We start from the raw sequence: 23,130 nt of genomic DNA on the forward strand, positions 1-23,130 counted from the left end.
TACAGCAATATTTTTAGAGACTTCAGAAGGAAAATCTAAGGTCTCTTAGACTGACGACTGTGCAGATAAAAAAAAAAAAAACCTAAAAGCATAATCCACTGGAGGGGGGAAAAGAGACTCCCTAAAATTAAAAACTTCTGTGCCTCAGTATTAAGAGAATAAAAAGACAACTTCCAGACAATGAAAAAAAAAAAAACATGGTACCAATCATCTGAAAAAAACCTGTATATCAAAATATTTACAGACCTATCAAAATAAGAACACAATCCGATTTTAAAATTTGGCAAGACTTTTGTAGGTACTTCACCAAAAAACATTATGAATAGTCTCAAAAAAGATGTTAGATATTTTATATCATTAAAGAACAAAAATAAAATACTAGACACCTATTGCAATAGCTAAAAGCTAAAAGAATGACTATTGGTGGAAGCTGCTCGTTTATTTCCTGGCTGCTCAGCCCCGAAATAATCACACAGATACTGTATTATTTGAAAAAATAGTTATAATTAGTTTTCCTTAGTTATGATAAAAGATAAAGTAGATATATTGTACTTGTAATTCTTGCTTGAAACCTGTTTTATTATATGTAATTTTACTATGTTAGCGTTAAATCCTTCCTTTTTATTTAGACAGAAAAAGGTAGTTGATGCATGCTGTGAATATGTTTTATTGCCATTGGTTAATAAAGAAGCTGTTTTTGGCCAATGGCTTAACAGAGTAAACCAGGCTGAAAGAGATATCCACCCACAGGAGACAGATGTGCCTCACCTTGCTGGTAAGCCACCCTCAGACATGCATGTAGGCAAAAACACCAATGAACACGAAATAAAAACTGGAAAATGGGGAACAACAGGAATCCTCATTCACTGATAATGTTATAACCATGTGATATAGCATTATTGTTCCTAGGTATTTTCTACATGGGTTGAAAATTATCCATATAAAGCCTGGACACAAATATTTATAACAGTTTTATAAATAACAGTCCCAAACTAGAAGCAACCAAGATATCCTTCAATATAGTTAAATAAACAAACAAACAGTGGTACCATTAAAGAATTATACAAACAAGTATCACTAACAAGTATTATTATAGTTTTGTAATAATTATGCTAAAATTTTTACTTTTTTATACCACATACCTGCAAAGAATAATAAAGAATTTGACGAGCAAAATTGACAATGCTTGTTGCTGTTCCTCTAACCCATCTGCTGTTTTCTGAACACAATGTAACAGCTGGATCCTCAGAACCTGAAGAATATTATCAGGAAGCAAAGATATTCCTGGAGGCATATCATCTACCCTGTCAGATAAGGGCAAGGAGACAGTGTTGAAACTTAAGACAGATAATTAATTAAATACAATAACAAAATTTCAAGAGTGGCTGACTGTCAAGATTTGCAGCTTCCACCTGAAGTAAAATCAGTCTTGTGGAGGACTCTCTCTCGCACGTGTGAAATCTGGGGCTGAACTGAGTAGCTAGTGTCAGACCACTGAGAGGATAGTAGCTCACCAAAGCAAAGAGGTTTCTAAGAGCCCAGGAAGACTGCTATGATCACTGTGCAGTATCTGTCATGAGAACATGGTCATGCAGTAGTATCAAGCTGTTGGCACAGCTGCTGGTCTTACATTAATAAAATTCTTTTGCCAAAAATTAATAATCTCACCCAATGGTAATACACCAGTGTTTCTACATACCTGGTAGGAAGCTTTTCAAAGTCAACATCTAAAAATTGTTCATAACTTAAAACAAAATTGTCCAACCACAGTCTCAGGTAATCTGGATCTTTCTGAAATTAGAAGATCATCACAATATTATCTGTCAGAAAAGCAATGCTTTCGCACCTAGGTAATCACCTAAGTGGGAAAAATAGCCATTCACAGGATCACATCTGCAAGCTGAGCACCCCCTCCCCTTTGTCTCTTCAACATTTCTTTATGGCAGTCAAATTTCAACATGTAATTTAGGAGTACAGACACTTAATCATTAAACATCGTAGCTTAAGCATTGATTTAAGGCAAAGGGATCACTAGCAAAGTTACTTGTTTCCCTCAAATAAAAGCATTATGCTATAATCCAGAATCTCAAAGAATGTTCCCAGAATATATAGCAATTGCTGATCTTTCAGGATTTGTTTTTCTATTACTATACTGGCTCAAAATCATCTTATAAATTAGCACTATCTACAACTTCACAAGAGAAATCAGAAGATAGAGATATTTTAGACAAAGAATAGTACCATGAGAAATTTTCTAATACTTATTACTTGCTTTTATGTTTCAAATGATAATGTTATTTGTCTATTTATTCATTTATTTACCCACTAGGGCTAGAACTCCAAAAATACAAGTACCCAGGGTTCTCCTTATTAGTTTCTTTAAAAGAAAAATAAGCAGAGGATTACTTCTTAGTAAAAGTTAGGCACAAAACAGTCACACACACACACACACACACACACACAGTAAAAAATTAATGCATTTCTCTTCATATTTTATTTAGCAACTCTCTAGTATCTGGTTCAAATTCTACACCAATACTCTAGTACTGATCTACATTTTAAGCCCTTATTCTGACTCCAAAGGTCAGTACTACCAAGTGTGGGGAAAGCACAGAATTCTCCTAGGAAACTGAATAATCACAAAGAAGAAAGGTACTGTTTCATTTAAGAAGCATAGAAGTATCTTCACTGGGCGGTGGTGCTGCATGCCTATAATCCCAGCACTCAGAACACAGAGGCAGATGGTTTTGTGAGTTTGAGGTCAGCCTGGTCTACAGAGCAAGTTCCAAGAAAGGCCCCAAAGCTATAGAGAAAACCTGTCTTGAAAAACTAAAAGGTATTTTCTATTTACTGGAAAATGCCTGGAACAGCAGGCATTTTTTAACCTGTATCTTTCTGTTGTTGTTGTTGTTGTTTGGTTTTTTGTTTTGTTTTGTTTTGCTTTGCTTTTTAAGACTGGGTTTCTCTGTAGCTTTGGAGCCTGTCCTGGAACTTGCTTTGTAGACCAGGCTGGCCTCAAACTCACAGTGATCCACCTGTCTCTGCCTCTAAATGCTGGGATTAAAGGCGTGTGCCACCACTGCCTGGCCTTAACCCATTTTCTTATTTATACCTTACACTATCCAGAAAGGGTTTGGTTTTCCTAATTTGAGAGATTACAAAAGAATGTATAACTTGTCCAAAGTCATAAACTAAAAACTGTAGTGCTGCAAAGATACATGACTGCAACAGGTGCCCATTCTACTACACCAGACTGGCTGTGAACCATGCATGCCAGCAGGGATAGAGAATTAGTAGGTTAAAAAAAGAAAAGGATGGGTTCAGTCAGGAACCATCAAGTCAAGGCTATAAAAATGTTAGCATACAAAAGAATAGTATCTCGTACAGCTTGAAAGAATTTGTAGATGAACGACTTTGCTGTTAAGGGTCATAATAAGGAGCCCAAAATCAGAAACAGTAGTGATTGTATTATTTCTCCTCAGTATAGAACAATAAAAATATAATCACTCGGAGCTCTCCTTACCAGTTTTCCAACAGAGCAGAGGGTTACCTCTTAGTCACTCTCATGATTAAGTTACTGAAACACCACAGCATGGTCTTACCTCCCTATTTGTACATTTACTAACACAACACACAAATGTAGTGAGTATTTCAAGACTGCTACGTCAACTCAATATCACCTAGACTTATATCCCAGCATTGAGGAGGCAAAGGCTAGAGGACTGTGTGATCTAATACTTAGTTCCAGGCAAGCAAGAGCTACAGTGTGAGTCCCCATCTCAAGAAACAAAAATAAAAACAAACAAACAAAACAACAACAACATAAAAATTGAATAAAAAGATAAAATGACACCAGGCAGTGGTGGCACACACCTTTAATCCCAGCACTCGGGAGGCAGAGGCAGGTGGATTTCTGTGAGTTCGAGACCAGCCTGGTCTACAAGAGCTAGTTCCAGGACAGGCTCCAAAGCCACAGAGAAACCCTGTCTCGAAAAACCAAAAAAAAAAAAAAAAAAAAGACCAACAGAAATTATGATACAAAATACTAATAACATTTTCTTACTTTTAATGTAAATGTCAATAAAACAAATTTATTTTTCCTCAACAACTTTGAGAGATAAATAAAAGTTACTTTAATTTTACAATTTGACAGATGAGAAAATAGAAATATAAAGAAACTAGATGAGCAAATTTGAGGTCCTTAAGATCAAAAGCAGAATCAGCACTAAATTTTGGATCCATTTCTATAAGCTCCACTTAATTTTTCAATGTAATCTGAATATCAACAATAACAGAAAAAAAATCAAACATTCCTATAGCATCAGTACTAGAGAGGATAAGACAGGAATATCAAAAGCCCTGGCTGGGCTAGAGCATTTGTTGCTACAGCAGAGGATCATAGATCTGTCCCCAGCATCTAAATGATGGGTCACAATCACAAATTTCATTTCCAAGGAATCCAATGCCTCTTCTGACCTCCATAGCACCAAGTACACAAGTGGTACATATATATAAAAGTAGCCAAAACATTCACACATAAATAAATTTAACTTTTTTTTTAAAAAAAAAAAGAGTTCTACACGAGCCTAGGATAAATGACACTGTCTAAAAAAACATAATAATTAATGAGTACTGATTTTCAACCTATTTTATGGCACATTTTCAAAATGTTGCCCCTCTATCACTTTGTGATAATTTTTACCAACTAGAATGAAAACGAGACAAACACACCTATCCTCCTGCAACCTCTATTGCACTCTGAAACACAGCTTACTCCAATACTAAGGGGACTTAAGAGGTGAGTGAACAGCCACGTGATGGAGGAGTGTCTATGTGTTACTTTTATTAATAAAAAAACTGCCTTGGCCCTTTAAGAGAACAGAAAATTAGGTAGGCGGAGTAGACAGAACAGAATGCTGGGTAGAAGGCAGTGAGGGAGATGCTTCAGGCAGTCTCCATATGCAGTCGCCATGCCTCTCCTCTCCGAGATGGACGCAGGTTAAGATCTCTCCTGAGAAGCGATCCACCTTGTGGTGCTACACGGATTACTAAATATGGGTTAAAGCAAGATGTGAGAAATTAGCCAATAAGAGGCTGAAACGAATGGGTCAAGGCAGTGTTTAAAAGAATACAGTTTCCGTGTAATTAGTTTGGGTAAAGCCAGCCGGGTGGTGGGACACAGCCTGCTGCTCCATCTACAGCCACGCAGCAGGAGACCCCACTCTCTAGGGCCTCCACAGTGGGACAAAAGCCCGGGGCCCCTTCCCCAAATCACTCGGCTTTTCTAGCCAACCAGAAGAATGTCCTGCAGATAGGCTCCCCAAAACCAATTCCATCTACCAGACCCTCTAAGCTACTAGCCCCACCCTGCCTATGATCTAAGAGCTTGCTATAATACTGAGGGGCCAAATGAGAGGACCAAGAGAGCAAACAAGGAGAGAAGGCCAAGAGAGCAGGCTTAGAGAGACCTCAGAGGCTTCCTGAGAGAGACACTGACAGTACAGAGCAAACAAACAAACAAAAAACTCCCCAACACTCCAAAGATGGACCAAGACGCAAAGACACTGCAGGCCTCATTTGGGTAGGCACCAATGCAAGAACTCCTCCAACAACCTAAAAAACAATATAACACCAGAACCAAGCAAAAACAAAACAGGAAGACTTGATCATCCTAACCCAGAAGAAGAAAATGCCTTTAAATTTAACTTTATGAAAATGATGGAGACCTTTAAAGAGGAAATGAAAAACTCCCTTAAAGAAACAGAGGAAAAGACAAACAAAAAATTGGAAGAAATTAATAAATCATTCAAAGAAACCTAAGAAAACCAAGAAAAAACAATCAAACAGGTGAAGTAAACAGTTCAAGACTTGAAGACTGAAATAGGGGTAATAAAGAAAACACAAACCAAAGAAATTCTAGATATGGAAAATCTGGGTAAATGAACAGGAACTAGAGAGACAAGTATAACCAACAGAATACAAGAGATAAAATAAACAAACTCAGGTGTTGAAAATACTATAGAAAAAAAAAGATTCATTGGCCAAAGAAAACATTAAATCCAAAAAATTCTTAACACAAAATATCCAGGAAATCTGGGACACTATGAAAAGAACAAACCTAAGAATAATAGGGTAGAAGAAAAAGAAGAAATACAGCTCAAAGGCACAGAAAATATATTCAATAAAATCATAGAAGAAAACTTTCCCAACCTAAAGAACCTATAAAGATACAAGAAGCTTACAGATGACCAAATAGACTGGATCAAAACAAAACAAAACAAAACAAAAAGTCACCTTGATATATGATAATCAAAATAAGAAACATACAGAATAAAGAAAAAATATTAAGAGCTACAAAGGAAAAAGGTCAAGTAACATGTAAAGGTAGACCTAGCAGAATTATAGCCAGTTTCTCAATGGAAACTTTGAAAGTCAGAAGATCCTGGACAGATGTGCTGCAGACACTAAGAGACCCCGGGGTGCAAGCCCAGACTACTATACCCAGCAAAGCTTTCAATCACCATCAATGGAGAAGATAAGATATTCCATGACAAAACAGAATTAAACAATACACACCCACAAACCCAGTCCCACAGAAAGTATTAGAAGGAAAACCCCAACTCAAGAAAGTTCATTGTACCCACAAAAACACAGGTAACATATAACCCCCAATCAGTGTAACCAAAAAAGAGAAACACACAAACACTACTATCAAAAAATAAACCTGAATAACCACCACTGATTATTAATATCACTTAATATCAATGGACTCAATTCACCTATAAAAAGACCAGGCTAAGAGAATGGATACAAAAACAGGATCCAACCTTCTGCTGTATACAACAAACACACCTCAACCTTAAATACAGACATTACCTCAGAGTAAAGGGTTAGGAAAAGGTTTTCCATTCAAATGGGCCTAAGAAACAAGCGGGTGTGGCTATACTAATATCTAACAAAATAGATTTCAAATAAAATCAATTGGATGACATGAAGAAGGACACTTTATACTCATAACAAAAACAATTCATCAAGATGCAGTCTCCATCCTGAACATCTACGGCCTAATACAAGAGTACCCGCATACGTAAAAGAAACATTACTAAAGCTTAAATCACACATCAAACCCCACACACCAATAGTAGGAGACTTCAACACACTCCACTCTCCCCAATGGACAGGTAAACAAGACAGAAACTTAACAGAGCAATAAGAGAACTAAAAGATGTAATGAATCAGATGGACTTAACAGACATCTATAGAACATTCCACCCAAACAAAAAAGAATATACTTTCTTCTCAGCACCTCATGAAACATTCTCTAAAATTGATCACATACTCGGTAACAAAGCAAACCTCCACAGATACAAAAAAATTGGAGTAACCCCTTTTTTATCGGATAAAAGTTAGAATTTAGTAACAATACTACTCTCAGAAAGCCTACAAACTCATGAAAATTGAACAGTGGACTACTGAATCACCCCTGGGTCAATGAATAAAGAAAGAAATTAAAAACTTCCTAGAATTCAACAAAAATGAAGGCACAACGTATCCAAACCTATGGGAGACACTATGAAAGCAGTGCTACGAGGGAAGTTCACAGCACTAAGTGCCCACATAAAGAAACTGGAGAAAGTCACATTTTTGACTTGAGAGCACACCTGAAAGCTCTAGAACAAAAAGAAGCAGACTCACCCAGGAGGAGTAGAAGACAGCAAATAATCAAATTGAGGGCTGAAATCAACAAAAATAGAAACAAAGAAAACAATACAAAGAATCAATGAAACAAAGAGCTGGCTCTTTGAGAAAATCAACAAGATTGACAAACCCTCATCCAAACTAATCAAAAGGAAGAGAGAGAACATCCAAATTAACAAAATCAGAAATGAAAAGGGGGACATACAACAGACACTGAGGAAATACAGAGAATCATTAGGTCATACATAGAAAATCTATACTCCACATAATTGAAAAAAGTAAAAGAAATGGACAATTTTTTAGATAGATACCATATAACAAAATTAAATCAAGACCAGGTGAGCAATTTAAATAGACTTATAAACTGCAAGGAAATACAAGCTGTCATCAAAACCCTCCCAACCAAAAAGAACAAAAAACAAAAAATAAAGGACTGGATGGTTATAGTGCAGAATTCTACCACAACTTCCAGGAAGAGCTAATACCTATACTCCTCAAAGGGTTCCACATAATAGAAACAGAAGGAACATTGCTAAACTCTTTTTATTAGGATACAGTTACCATGATACCAAAATCACACAGAGACTCAACCAAGAAAGAGAATCACAGACCAATCTCACTCATGAACTTGGATGCAAAAATTCTCAATAAAATACTGGCAAGCCGAATCCAACAACACATCAAAAAAATCATCCACCATGATCAAGTCAGCTTCATCCCAGAGATGCAGGGCTGGTACAACACATGAAAATCTATCAATGTAATCTATCATATAAATAAACTGAAAGAAAAAAAAAAACATGATCGTTTCAATAGATGCTGAAAAAGCATTCGACAAAATCAAATACCCCTTCATGATAAAGATAAAGGTCTTGGAGAGATCAGGAATACAAGGAACATATCTAAATATAATAAATAAAGGCTAAATACAGCAAGTGACAGTCAACATCAAATTAAATGGAGAGAAACTCAAAGCGATTCCACTAAAATCAGGAACTAGACAAGGCTGTCCACTCTCTCCATGTCATTTCTTAGTTCTTGAAGTTTTGTCTATAGCATTAAGACAACAAAAGGTGATCAAGGGTATTCAAATTGAAAAAGAAGAAGTCAAAATTTTGTTATTTTAGATGATATGACAGTATACATAAGGGACCCCAAAAACAACCTTCAGGATGTGGCAGAATACAAGAGCAACTCAAAAAAATCAGCCCTTACATACAAAAATGTTATGAAAGCTGAGGGGAAAATCAGAGAAACATCACCTTTCACAATAGCCACAAACACATAACATATCTTGGGGTAACACTAACCAAAGAAGTGAAAGACCTATTTGACAAGAACTTTAAGTCTTTGAAGGGAGAAACTGAAGAAGATACCAAAAAATGGAAAGATCGCCCATGCTCTTGGATAGGAAGGATCAATACAGTAAACATGGCAATCCTATCAAAAGCAATCTATAGATTCAATGAAATCCACATGAAAATCCAAACACAATTCTTCAGAGACCTTGAAAAAGCAACAATCAACTTCATATGGAATACCAAAAAACCCAGGATAGCCAAAACAATCATGTACAATAGAGGAACTTCCAGAGGCATCACCATCCCTGACATCAAGCTCTATTACAGAGCTACAGTAATGAAGACAACTTGGTACTGGCATAAAAATAGAGATGTTGACCAATGGAATTGAATGGAAGACCTGGATATTAATCCACACACCTATGAACACCTGATTTTTAACAAAGAAGCTAAAATAATACAATGGAAAAAAGAAAGTATCTTCAACAAATGGTGCTGGCATAACTGGATGTCAACATGTAGAAGAATAAAAAATAGATCCATCCATGCAAAAAAAACTCAAGTCCAAATGGATTAAAGACCTTGATATAAATCTGACCACACTGAACCTGACAGAGGAGAAAGTGAGAAGTAGCCTTTAATGCATGGGCACAGGAGACTACTTCCTAAATATAACACCATTAGTATAGACACTGAGAACAACAATAAATAAATGGGACTGCCTGAAACTGAGAAGCTTCAGTAAAGCAAAGGACACAGTCAATAAGACAAAAAGGGAATGGGAAAATAACTTCATCAACCCAACAACAGACAAAGGACTGATCTCCAAAATATATAAAGAACTCAAGAAATTAGACATTAAAATTCTAAATAACTCAATTAAAAAATGAGGTACAGAAATAAGCAGAGAATTCTTAACAGAAGAATCTCAAATGGCCAAAAGATACTTAAGGAAATGTTCAACTTCCTTAGCTAACAAGGAAATGCAAATTAAAACAACTCTGAGATACCATCTTACACCTGTCAGAATGGCTAAGATCAAAAACACCAATGATAGCTTATGCTGGAGAGGTTGTGGAATAAGGGGAATACTCATCCGTTGCTGGTGGAAATGCAAACTTGTTCAACCCCTTTGGTAATCAGTAATGGCAGTTTCTAGAAAACTGGGAATCAACCTACCTCAGGATCCAGCAATTCCACTCTTGGCCATATACAGAAAAGATGCTCAAACATACTACAAAAGTATTTGTTCAACTATGTTCATAGCAGCATCATAATAGCTAGAACCTGGAAACAACCTAGATGCCCCTCAACTGAAAAATGGATAAAGAAAATGTGACATATTTACACATTAGAGTACTACTACTCAGCGGTAAAAAAAAAAAATTGGCATCTTGAATTTTGCATGCAAATGGATGGAATTAGAAAACACTATCCTGAGTGAGGCAACCCAGACCCAAAATATGAATATGATATGTACTCACTCATTAGTGGATACTAGCTAAACAAAGGATACTGAGCGTATAGCTCATGATCCTAGAGAAGCTAAGTAATAAGGTGATCCCTAAGAAAAACATATATAGATATACCTGGAAATTGGAAACAGACAAGATCGCCTGACAAAATTGAGAGAATGAAGGTGGAGGAAGAAGAAAAGGTATAAGGGGAAGAGGAGGGGAGAAGAGGAGGGGTGATGATAACTTGAGACAATGGGATAGTTTTGACAGAGGAAAAACAAAGATGAGAGCAAGAAAAGAGGTATCTTGATTGAGGGAGCCATTATAGGGTGAGCAAGAAACCTGGCTCTAGAAAAATTTTCAGGAATCCCTAAGGATGACCCCAGTTAAGACCCTCAGCAATATAGGAGAGGGTGCCCAAACTGGCCTTGCCCTGTAGTCAGACTGATGAGTATCTCAAATATCACCACAGAACCTTCATCCAGCAATTGATGGAAACAGGCAGAGACCCACATTGGAGCACTGGACTGAGCTCCCAAAGTCCAGCTGAAGAGTGGGAGGCATGAATATGAGTAAAGAGGTCAAGACCATGATGATACACCCACTGAAACAGTCTACCTGAGCTAATGGAAGCTCACCAACTCCAGTTGGACTGGGAAAGAACAAGCACAGAACCAAACTAGTCCCTCTGAATGTGGTTGACAGCTGCATGGCTGGGGCAGATTGAGAGGCCACTGCTTGTACTGGCTTTTTGGGAATCTAGTTTCTTTGGATGGATACCTTGCTCAGCCTAGATATAGTAGTGAGGACCTTGGACCTTCCACAAAGCAATGTGCCTTACCCTCTCTGAGGACTGAATTGGCGGGCGATGGTGGCGCACGCCTTTAATCCCAGCACTCGGGAGGCAGAGGCGGGCGGATCTCTGTGAGTTCGAGACCAGCCTGGTCTACAAGAGCTAGTTCCAGGACAGGCTCCAAAGCCACAGAGAAACCCTGTCTCGAAAAACAAAAAACAAAAAACAAAAAAAAAAAAAAAAAAAAAGTATGAGGACTGAATTGGGGTGGGTGGGAGGGTATGTGGAGGGAATGAGAGGAGGGGAGGGAGCTAGAACTTGGAATGGTATGTATAATGAAAAAAGATAGTTTGTTTTCTTTTTTAAAAAAATAAATACATAAATAAAAGAACAAAAATGAACATAAACTTTTTCTTTATGTATCAGCGTTACTTTATGTGTAAATGTTTTGCCTCTATATATGTCTGTCCACTACCTGTATGCCTGATGCCCAGGAAGACCAGAAGAGGTCACTGAATCTCTTAGAGACAGTTGTGATGCTGGAAATCCAATCCAAGTCCCCTAAAGAGCAGCCACTCTTAACCACTGAGCTATCTCTCCTGTCCCTCACAAAAAGTTAAATGCTATTGAAGAATCTGAGATGCTCAATTTCTCCTTTATATATCCTAGCAACGAGATGCTACATGCATAATGTTGGTAGTCAAGCCTCGTAATGTGTTTCTGCAAGCCAGTTATTTAAGGGGTTAAAGCAGGAAGAGGTCAAGTTCAAGGCCTGCCTAGGCTACAGAGTGAGTTCAAGACCACACTGGGGGGCTGGAGAGATGGCTCAGTGGTTAAGAGCATTGCCTGCTCTTCCAAAGGTCCTGAGTTCAATTCCCAGCAACCACATGGTGGCTCACAACCATCTGTAATGAGGTCTGGTCTCCTCTTCTGACCTGCAGGCATAGACACAGACAGAATATTGTATACATAATATATAAATAAATATTTAAAAAAACACCACACTGGGCAATCTGGAAAAACATACCTCAGAAAATAAAAAGTAAAAGAGGGCTTAAGGTATACCTGCCTATTATCTGCAAAGACCTAGGCTCAATCAGCAACATTAAAAAAATACATTCTTTTCCTAGGCCTGCAGTTGAAATAAAGAGAGAATGCACTCATACATAAATTCCCAAAAGATGCTTAAATTACCCTAACTGCTATACAGTTATATAAAATTTGACTCTATTTTGTTCTGTATTAAGTGAAGAAATGTCAGAAGACACTAAAGAGTTGTCATTTGAACTGTCTACTCTATAAATATATCCAGAGAAGTATAAAAATCAGATACTAGATTAGAGCTGTTCAAATTTAATGTTTAACTTTTAAGAGCTATATGTAATGCACTGTCAATCAAATCCTTGACCTTAGATGGTTTTGAAAGCAAGAATGTTCAGGCTACATGTAACTTGAATCAGTGGTCATATGCACTAATGTAACAATCCAGAGAACTGGAATACTGTATCTTTTTACGTAAGAACTACATAAGTCAACAAATCCATTATCGGTAGCCATATTTCTAACAATGCAATTAAACCCTATTGTTGGAAGTAAAATGTAGGAAAAATTATATCTGAAACATTTGGTAACAAAACAAATTGCACATCACAAAGTAATTATGTGAGGGAATATATATGTTAATTAGCCTAAATTCATTATTTCATGTGTACATGTATTAAAACAGAGCACACTCCATAAACACATGCTAATTTAAGAAAAACCTATTAAAAATAAAAAAAATACCAAGTATTTTACCAAATGTTCAACAAATATGAGAGGATCCATCTGCTAAAGTAGAAGCTTCTACTCAGATTTTAATCCCTAACATTTAGTTTTGAACTCAAATGAGTAAGTAGACACGGTCCATAGCAGTGGCTGACCTGCAACTCTCTATGTAGATCAGGCTGGCCTTCAACTTGGAGATCTAACCAGGAAGTTAAGGAAAATTTCAGTGAAAATTAGGTGACTTTTAAGGAATAATTTGATTTTTAAATAGCCAAAATTGGGGCTAGAGAGGTGGCTCAGTGGCACTAACTTCTCTTCCAGAGGACCTGGGTTCAATTCCCAGCACCCATATGGCAACTAACAACTATCTGTAACTCAAAGATCTGACGCCCTCACACAGACAAACATGCAGGCAAAATGTCAACACACATAAAATAAAAATAAATAAAATACCTGAAATTATATTCAAAAAAAGCCTGAAAAAAATAATGTAAAACTGCAGGCTGTGACCTGAGAGCATAATCACAAATACATAAATTAAGCCGGGCGGTGGTGGCGCACGCCTTTAATCCCAGCACTCGGGAGGCAAAGGCAGGAGGATCTCTGTGAGTTTGAGACCAGCCTGGTCTACAAGAGCTAGTTCCAGGACAGGCTCCAAAGCCACGGAGAAACCCTGTCTCGAAAAACCAAAAAAAAAAACAAAAAAACAAAAAAAACAAAACAAAAAAATAAAAATACCTAAGTTAATTTAAATAGACTAAGAATGCTTCCTTCTCTGGCCATTGCCAGTATCTTCAAAGTAGTAGTATGGATCCTTACTTGAGAAGCACCCTCAATTAGTATCAATGACCTAAAATCAAACTTTCTATGCAAAGCCCACATGAAAGAAGTCCAAAAAATTATTTCTGAATGGCAAAAATCTTACAGAGTTAAAATGGTTTTTAAAAGCATGGGGACGGGGCTGGAGAGATGGCTCAGAGGTTAAGAGCATTGCCTGCTCTTCCAAAGGTCCTGAGTTCAATTCCCAGCAACCACATGGTGGCTCACAACCATCTGTAATGGGGTCTGGTGCCCTTTTCTGGCGTGCAGGCATACAGACAGAATATTGTATACATAATAAATAAATAAATAAATAAATAAATATTTTAAAAAAAAAAAAAAAAAAAAAAAAAAAGCATGGGGACCTGAATCACGCGCTTTTGGGTTTCAAATTCACACCTATACCAGATCTCTCATCAGTGAAATGGAATAATTACAATACCCACCTTGCCAGACTCTAGTTAGTATCAAATGAGACAGTGCCGGTATGTGCTAACACAATGGTAATCACATAACCACCTCAAATCAATAAAAATAAAATCATAAAAGGCTGCTGAAAAAAGTCTAATGTCCTCACAAAAGAGTCCTTAAGCCAAAAACAGCATTAAAGGTCAATTGTTTCCAAGTAAAATGGCTCCACGGTTAAAGCATAGGCCACATGATCCGGTGGACCTAAATACAACCCTAGGTAGCTATGGAAAGGTGGAGAGAGAAACCCAAATCCACAAAGCTGTCCCCAGACCTCTATAAAAGTACCATGGCACCTGTGTGTCCCACACATCCTACACACACAAAAAAAGTTTTATTTTCCTTTTACAGGCACAATCTTACCTATATAATTTTGAGATCATTGAAGATAATATCAAAAAACACATTGTTAAGTTTTTAATAGTAGGCCAGTGGTCAATGAACTCAAATCTGAAAAACTATGGAAAATATAAAATCTCTTACGTGTTTTTAAAATTTAGGATTGGGAGGTTGTTAGGGTGTTTTGTTTTGTTTTGAGACAGGAGCTCTCTATGAAGCCCTGGCTTTCCTAGAACTCTCTTAGGATGGACTTGAACTCACAGAACTCTCTCTCCTCTGCCTCTACTCTCAAGTGCTGGCACTAAAGGCATGTTCCACCTATGAACAAACACACCAGCTATTTGAGGTTATAATGCTGGATACAAAATTTTATAATCACGTATTTTTAAGTACAGAAATAAAAGCAATTACCTTTGTACAATAAAGCATCCAAAGTTCAAAGAGCCTCTCTCTGGCTGCCATTCTGGCTTTTCACTCGGGCACGTCAGTATTTCCTCAGAAAGAAGGTTCAAGACCACAGCATGTTATTTTATTTTTCAAGTTTCTCAGCCGTTGCAGTAAAACTCAAAGCAGTGGGATAAACAAGTAAGAGAAACAAATACAACTGTCTCGGGTCGGTGAAGGTCAATTTCAGCAGCCACTCTCCCAACGCATCTTCAGCAGTAGTAGCTGGGCTTGTAAATAAGTCTGCGAAATACAAAAATACCCAAGGTTTTTCTACATCCATTTTTTTAATCCAATTATTTGTCTGCCTTGCTTACCCAATAAAAGGGATACTTTTCTAATCAGATTGGATCTCACAGAAGCTGTTCTGTACACCGCGACTAACATCAACATAGAGTACTAAAATCTTCTAGGCATGTTCACCACCAAAACTACAATAGATGGGAAGAGAAAACTACTCCCTAATAACGTGTTTTCCTTTAACCTTAAAAGACCAGGAACACGGATTAAACATCAAATCTCTGAGATTTCTAGCCTGCTACTTAAAAGTTGCTGGGAATGTTTGCAGCGTTGCAGGGCAGGGCGTGGGGGAGGCCGGAGGAATTCCTGGTTTGTTTGTTTTAACCATCCACACAGGGAACGTCGGCCCTGTCTACCTGGCCTCTACCTCTCCCCGCAAGAAGAAAGGAGCTAGCACACCACCTCCGGGGAGCTCCCAGCGTTCCGAGAGCCTTCCCTTCCCTCCCCGCGTCCCCGCTAGGAACAAGTACGGCAAACGTCAGGCACGCCAATCAACTTCTCCGGGACCTACGCCAACCGGCCTCAGCCAGACCCGCCCGGGCGGCCGCGCCCCTCAGGCTGCAGCCCCGCGCCCCACGCGCCCCGGCCTCCCGCGCGGCGCCCAGCGGCCGCCTCCGCCCGCCCTCCGCGCCCCCTCACCGCGCTCAGGCCGCCGCCGCCACCCGGCCGCGGGCTAACTCGCTGCCCTCCGCCCTGCCCGGCTAAGCCCCGTGTCAACCCGAAGCCGAGCCGGCGGGAGGCGGGGGCGGGACAGCGACGACGCGAGGCGGGCGGGGCCAGAGGCGGAGCAGCCCCTCGGCTAACCATTCCGGCCTCGGGATTTACCAGGCCCTCCGGCCGCCGCTCCTCAGGGGCCGCTCGGCACGGAAGCCCCGCCCCCGGCATGCTCGCGCAGCCGCAGTGCGCTCGGCTCCTGGGCACTCAGGTCAGGATTTTCCCAGCTGGACGTGAGGACCGACGTACTGACGTCGCACCCCGCCCCTTGCCTGGCGCCTGGCATTGCCAGTGCAGATCAGCTGAGGGCTGGGGACTGTATGGTGAGGTCTAGAGAGGATTTGGATTTGATTTCTTTGTAGCAATGCGATTGGTCCTGGGACACACCTCCAAGACTTGTATTGGTGCCTTTGTACTATGTCTGTGACTACTCCAAGGATATTGCTCCACCAAGAACTTGGAATGACTTCTGTCTTTCAAAAAAAGAAGCAAAGGGCAAGACTCTGTTATTAGCCCCACACAACATTCATAAGGGTTTTTTTGTTTGAAAAGAGAAGAAAAGCGTGATTAACCATCTTTTGTTTTTGTTTTGTTCTTTGAGACAGGGTTTCCCTGTAGTTTCTAAAACCTGTCCTGGAACTAGCTCTTGTAGACCAGACTGGCCTCGAACTCAGAGATCCACCTGCCTCTGCCTCCCGAGTGCTGGGATTAAAGGCGTGCGCCACCACCTCCCGGCTTGATTAACCATCTTTTAAATCTAAAAATTTAAAACGCTATTGTGAAAACGTTCAAGCATATACAGAACTCAATATTATAGCCCAACTTAGTATCTGAGATACTCTGTGTTTGATTCCCATCAAGCACAATGACGTAAACTTAGCAAAGTGAACTTCCATAAGGAATCACTTAGTTTCAGAAATGATCAAAGACAGCCATAAAGGCATAGGTCTGTGATCCCAGCACTTGGGAGATGGAGGCAGAGAGATCAGGAGTCAAAGCCGGCTTTGGCTACATAGCAGCTCTGGGACAACCTATGCCACATGAAAAGAAAAGATAAGAGGAGAGAAAGGGAGTGAGATGGCTTGCTGGGCAAGCCTGACCTCCAGAGATGAAAGATGGAGACAGGAGGGCCAGCTAGATTGTAATAACCTGTCTACAAAGAGACCCTGCCTCAACAAAATGGAAGGCGGGGACCTGCTCACAAAAATTAGCCTCTGGCATACACACGCACGCGCACGCACACGCACACAGAGAGAGAGTAAATAAATAGATATAAAGCTAAGAATGCCATCACGGGAGTTTCACCATCGTGACCTTTATTTTAAAAATCAACTAATGCTCCATTTTGCTGTGTGTGGTGTGTCCTTGTGCCACGTGTGTTTGTGCATCCTCAGAGGCCAAAAGTCTGATCCCTCCAGGGCTAGGGAGTGGGGGCTGTAAGCCTTCAGACATGGGAATCAGGGACATTTTCTGGATGAGCAGCAAGTGTTCCTAACCACTGAGTCACCTTCCACCCTCTATTTTCATCTATTACAAATCTACAAACTTTTCTTGTCGAGAACCACAGAATAAATGTTTAAGCTTTGCAGATTATATGGTAGCTTAGCTATCAAAGGGTGAAAGTAGATTGTGTGATACTGTCACCAAAATGCAGAGGTCCTTTTACCTGTCACAACAAACACCAATGAGTAGAAAACAGGAATTGAGTCATTAAGCCACTTTATTCAGAAACCTTGTGATCTGAGGAGACAACAGATTGCCTCTATTTGCCTCCTGATTTCCAGCCAATTGGCTTTAGTGAAATGGAAAGAGAGGCAGAAAACCATTTCAAACTTTAGTCTTCCTGCTCTGATCAGGTGGTCAGCCTTGTCTCTGAGAGTCGCAGTGCTGCAGCTTCTCTCGTTTCTCTTGGACAGGCTGTGCAGCTGTGCAGTGTGTTCCCAAGGCCACCTGGGCTCAGGGTTTACACCAAAACAAACTTTTAGCACTGCTGAGTCAGCTATTACAATGTGTACTTGCAGACTCTTTTCTATGATATGAAGTACAAATGCGGCTTCATAAGATGTGAGCCTTCCTCTCCCCTGTCAATATGCAAGTGTTCAATAAAACTCTGTTTTCATTGTTTGAGAGTTTTGCTAATACTGCCATATCTGTTTATTCACTATTGCCCTGAGCTACTTACATTCGATCATGACAGAGTTAAGGATAGTTGTTTGCAAATTATACCTTAGGGGTTTGTTTGTTTGCTTTGAGACAGGGTCTCTATAGGTAGCCTTGGCTAGCAGGTAGCAGATTGCTATGTAGCCGAGGCTGGTCTTGCATTCATAGATATCTGCATGCCTCAGTCTCAGAGTGATGGGACTAAAAACAAGCAATACCACATCCAGTTCAGCTTTTTTTAAAATTTTTATTTTACGTGATATTTATGTCTGTGTACTTTGTATGTCTGTGGACCACATATGTTCATGCAGTGCCTACAGAGGGCCTGGACTTACAGACAGGTATTAGCTATCATATGTGTGCTTGGAACTGAAGCAAGATCTTCTGGGAAACAGCCATCTCTCCAACCCCACCTTCAGCTTGTCATACAAAACCACATTTAAAATTGTGCTTTCTCCTTTGTCATCTAGCAAAGGTTTTTCCACTCAAGACAGCTTTTTGACTGAGAACTTTTTGCATGAGCCTGGGTGATGTGGGAGTCTCCTCTGTATGCTGTGATTACCATTAACGAATAAAGAAACTGCTTTGGACCTATAGCAGGGCAGAATTTAGTTGGGTGAGGAAAACTAAACTGAATGCTGGGAGAAGAAAGGAAGTGGAGTCAGAGAAAAGCCATGGAGCTGATGCTGGAGACAGACACACCGGAAGCTTGCCTTGCCAGTAGGCCACGAGCCTCGTGGTAAAACATAAAATAATGGAAATTGGTTAAATTAAGATGTAAAAGCTAGCCAATAAGAAGTTAGAGCTAATAGGCCAAGCAGTAATTTAGTTAATATAGTTTCTGTGTGGTTATTTTGGAAGTCTGTGTGGCCAGGAAATGAACAAGCAGCATCCTTACAATACCTGGGTATATAATTACATAAAATAGTTAAACAAATTAAACATTTACTGATAATAAACAATACTGAAATTTATTTTAAAACCACTCTTGTATACATGACAAAATTATACCATTTATTAAAGACAAAAGCAATTTTGTATATCTTACATAATATTAAGTATTAACTGAGTATTTAATACTGCTGGGCATACAGCATCTTCAACGTTAAATTTTGTATTTTTGTTTTTTTGAGACAAAGTTTCTTTATACAGCCCTATCTGTTCTGGAACTAGCTCTGTAAACCAGGCTGGCCTCAGACTCACAGAGATCCTCCTGCCTCTGCCTCCCAAGTGCTAGGATTAAAGACATGCACCACCAATGCTCGATTTCAATATTTATTTTTACAGTTGCTTTATATATTAATTTTATAATCATCCATTCTGAGAGTATTGATTTTCACAAGGATGTAGTACAAAATAGCGGAAGTGGGCTGGTAGAATGGGGGGGCTCAGTGCTTGCTGCACAAGTTCAAGGACCTGACTCTGTATCCTCAGAACCTACAGAAAACCAGATGTGGTAGTGCATGCCTGTGCATCCTAGTGCCTTGTGGAGCTGAGACTAGGTGTTGAGACAGGAGAATTTCTCTCTGTAACATAACACACAGTCCTGTGCTGTGGGAGCACAGCCCACTTGGCCATGGTCTCTTACACTGTAAAAGCAGCTGTAAACGTGCACACACTCTCTTCCTTCTGGCTCCCTCTTCTTGCTGCTACATTCTGTTCCTGTTCACGCAGAGGACTGCTATATAGGACAATGATCTATAAGTTTTCCCCTTAAATAAATAACCCTTTTATTATTCATAATTCTGAACTAGTGTGGGATGGTTTGTGACACATGTCATCAGTCCTGGCTGCCCGGGAACTCAATTTGTACCCCTGGCTGGCCTTCAACTCATAGAGATCTTCCCATCTCTGCCTCCCAAGTGCTGGGATAAAAGGAGTGTACCACCACCTACAGCTAACAAAAGAATTTCTTGAAGCTAGATGGCCAGCTACCCTGGGGTACACAGCAGAGAGAAAACATCAAGATACCCCGTATCAAACAAGATGAAAACAGAAGAGAGACACTCAAAGTTCTCTGACCTCCATGAGAATGTCATGGCATATGTACAGATACAAACACACACACACACACACACACACACACACACACATTTGAAATGGCAAAGTATGTTTACAGACATTTTAAAATTTGTTGAAAATTCTGCCCTAATTCTAATTCAAAATTCCTTTCATGATTTTATTTGAGACTGGGTTTCACACATACAAGGCTGACCTCAAACTACCTAGTAATAACCTTGAACACCCAATCTTCCACCTCCTGAGTGCTAGGATTATGGGAGTGCTCTACTAAGTCTAGTTTACATGGTGTTGGAATTGAACCTGGGGCTTCACGCATGCTAGGTGAGCATGTTATACCAACTGAGCCAAATCTCCAACCCCCACTTAATTGTTTTCTAAAATGAAACTCAGATCATAGCCCAAACAGTGATTTTTAAAATTGTATGTCTTTGCTTACTTATTAGTGAGGGGGATCATAGGACAACAAGATAATATAATATGTGGGTGTTGCATCTGTGTTCTATGTGTGTTAGGTACACAGAGAGGCAAGAAGAGGACATTAGATCCCCTGGACCGTGTGGGTCCTGAGAGGATGTCTTGGGAGACAGAGGCAGGGAGATCTCACTGAGTTTGAGGCCAACCTGGTCTACAAAGAGAGTTTCAGGACAACCAAGACTGTTGCACAGAGAAACCCTGTTTCTAAAAACAAACAAAAAAATTAATTTTTTTTAAAAAAATTACCTTTCTCATACACTCAAATCCAATTTTTAGGATGCATCTTCACAATATATCTGGAATCTAACCATTTCTCCATTCCTCCACCACCACTACCACCTGTAGGTAAGTTACACTGTCTTTTCTGGATTGCTGTAATAGCCTTCCTACCAATCTCGTTGCCTCTGGTTATATAACCCCACCTCTACCCACTCTATCCATTGGATTATTCTCAACAGGGAATTTTAAAAATAAGCTTTTTTTCTTTTTCAAATTCTTATTAAAATGAATAGAACATTTAGAGATTAGCCTTTTATAAGAAAGCCTCTTTCTATTTTTGTTTTTGTTTTGTGTTGTTAGAAACAACACAGGGTTTCTCTGTGTTGCCCTGGCTGTCCTGGAATTTTATTTGTAGGACTCAGAGATCCACTCTGCCTCCTGAGTGTCATCACCACTCTCTTGAAGGCTGGGGAGGTGGCTAATTAGGCAATAGTGCTTGCCGCACTAGCACAAGGACCTGAGTTCAAATCCTCCAAATTCAGGTGTAAAAACCAGGTATGGCTGCCTGCGTGCCTGAGACCCCCAACACTGTGGAGGGCCTCCTACACTTCAGAAACTGAGACAGGAGAATCACCAGCACCTGCTAGGCAGTCAGTCTAGCTCCAGCTTCAGCCAGAGACCTTGCTTGAAGGGAGTAGGGTAGTGATAGAACAGAGCACCTGATGTTTTCCTCTGGGCTGCACACGTGCACACATGGGGGTGCGCATCTTCATGCATGCTTGCCCATGGGCCTCCTGCACACATGCACACGCACACACACACACTCATGCATGCACACACATGCGCGCACACACGCACACACTCATGCATGCACACACATGCGCGCACACACACACGCACACACACACACTCATGCATGCTTGCCCATGGACCTCCTGCACACACACACACACACACACTCATGCATGCACACACATGCGCGCACACACGCGTACACACACGCACACAGAGAAAATATTTTGTGCCATATATATTACTGTATCTGTTGTACTGTCACACATCTCAACTAATTTCTCCCTGCAATTTCTACAGTATGAAACAAAGAATGTACAGTATTTATTTAAAATAAAAGCATTTGTCTTTGTTATTTTTAACTGTGTAGATGTGTGTATATGTACATGTGAGCGCAAGTGCCTACAAAAGTCAGAGACAGGAAACTGCTAGACCTGCAGTTACAGGCAGTTGTGAGTTTCCTGATGTGGATGCTGGGATGCTCTTAGGGAAGCACAGCAAGTGCTCCTAACCACTGACCACTGAGCCATCTCTCCCAGATCTCCCTCCCATGCACTTAGGTTATTTTTTAAAAGAAGCATTTATTTATTTATTCATTTTAGTTTTTCAGGTTTTGAGATAGGGTTTCTCTGTAGCTTTGGCTATCCTGGAATTTCGTATACTAGTCTGGCTTTGAAGTCACAGAGATTCACCTACTTCTGCCTCCCAAGTGCTGGGATAAAAGGCATGTATCACCACTCCCCAACTAGAAGTATTTATTTTTATTTTGTGTGTATGAGTGTTTTGCCTACATCTATGTATATGGACCAAATGAGTGCTAATGTGGGAGGTCCTTCTGTCTATGTGTTGCTTTTGTTGGTTAACGAATAAAGAAACTGGCTTGGCCTGATAGGGCAGAGTAGAGCTAGGCTGGAGAGGGGAACTATCCTGAATGCTGGGAGAAAGAAAGTTGAGTCAGTGAGAAGCCATGCCAGAGACAGATGTGGGAACTTTATCTGATAAGCCACAGCCTCATGGAGATACACAGATTAATGGAGATGGTTTAATTTAAGATATGAGCCAGATCTCATGTCTTTTTAATTTAAGTTAGCCAGAAATATGCTTAAGCTATTGGCCAAACAGTATTGCAAATAACATGGTTTCTGTGTGATTATTTTGGGGCTGAGCAGCCGGGAACAAACACGCAGCTCCTACAACAGAGTGCCTTGTGTCTAAGAAGCACAGAAGTGAGCATCATACCTTGTAGTTTAAGGGTTTTTTTGCAGTATTAAACACTGACCAAAGGCAACTTTGGGAGGAGAGGGCTTGTTTAATCGTACACGTCTGCATAACAGTCCATCACCAATGGCAGGACCCTGAGAAG

General features: G+C 39.8%; 1 protein-coding gene across 4 annotated transcripts in view; it reads right to left on the reverse strand.

Moving 5' to 3' along the window:
* The window catches only part of Nbeal1 (neurobeachin like 1), a 204,009-nt gene extending 187,871 nt beyond the window's left edge, over positions 1-16,138 (reverse strand). For 3 of the 4 annotated variants that reach the window (XR_005286474.1, XM_038338491.2, XM_038338490.2), the window contains exons 1-4: positions 16,026-16,138; positions 15,054-15,329; positions 1,700-1,791; positions 1,143-1,304 (exon numbers count right to left, since the gene is read on the reverse strand). Coding sequence is in view for 3 of the 4 variants with exons in the window: in XM_038338491.2 (XP_038194419.1) it covers positions 1,143-1,304; positions 1,700-1,791; positions 15,054-15,104 (305 nt within the window). In the remaining variant the exon portion in view is untranslated. Of the gene's footprint in view, positions 1-1,142; positions 1,305-1,699; positions 1,847-15,053; positions 15,330-16,025 lie in introns of all 4 variants that reach the window. The other variant, XM_038338492.2, reaches the window with a different exon arrangement.
* Between the last annotated feature and the right edge of the window lie 6,992 nt (positions 16,139-23,130).

This window comes from Arvicola amphibius, chromosome 8, assembly GCF_903992535.2.
Source record: "Arvicola amphibius chromosome 8, mArvAmp1.2, whole genome shotgun sequence".
NCBI classification, from domain to species: domain Eukaryota; kingdom Metazoa; phylum Chordata; class Mammalia; order Rodentia; family Cricetidae; genus Arvicola; species Arvicola amphibius.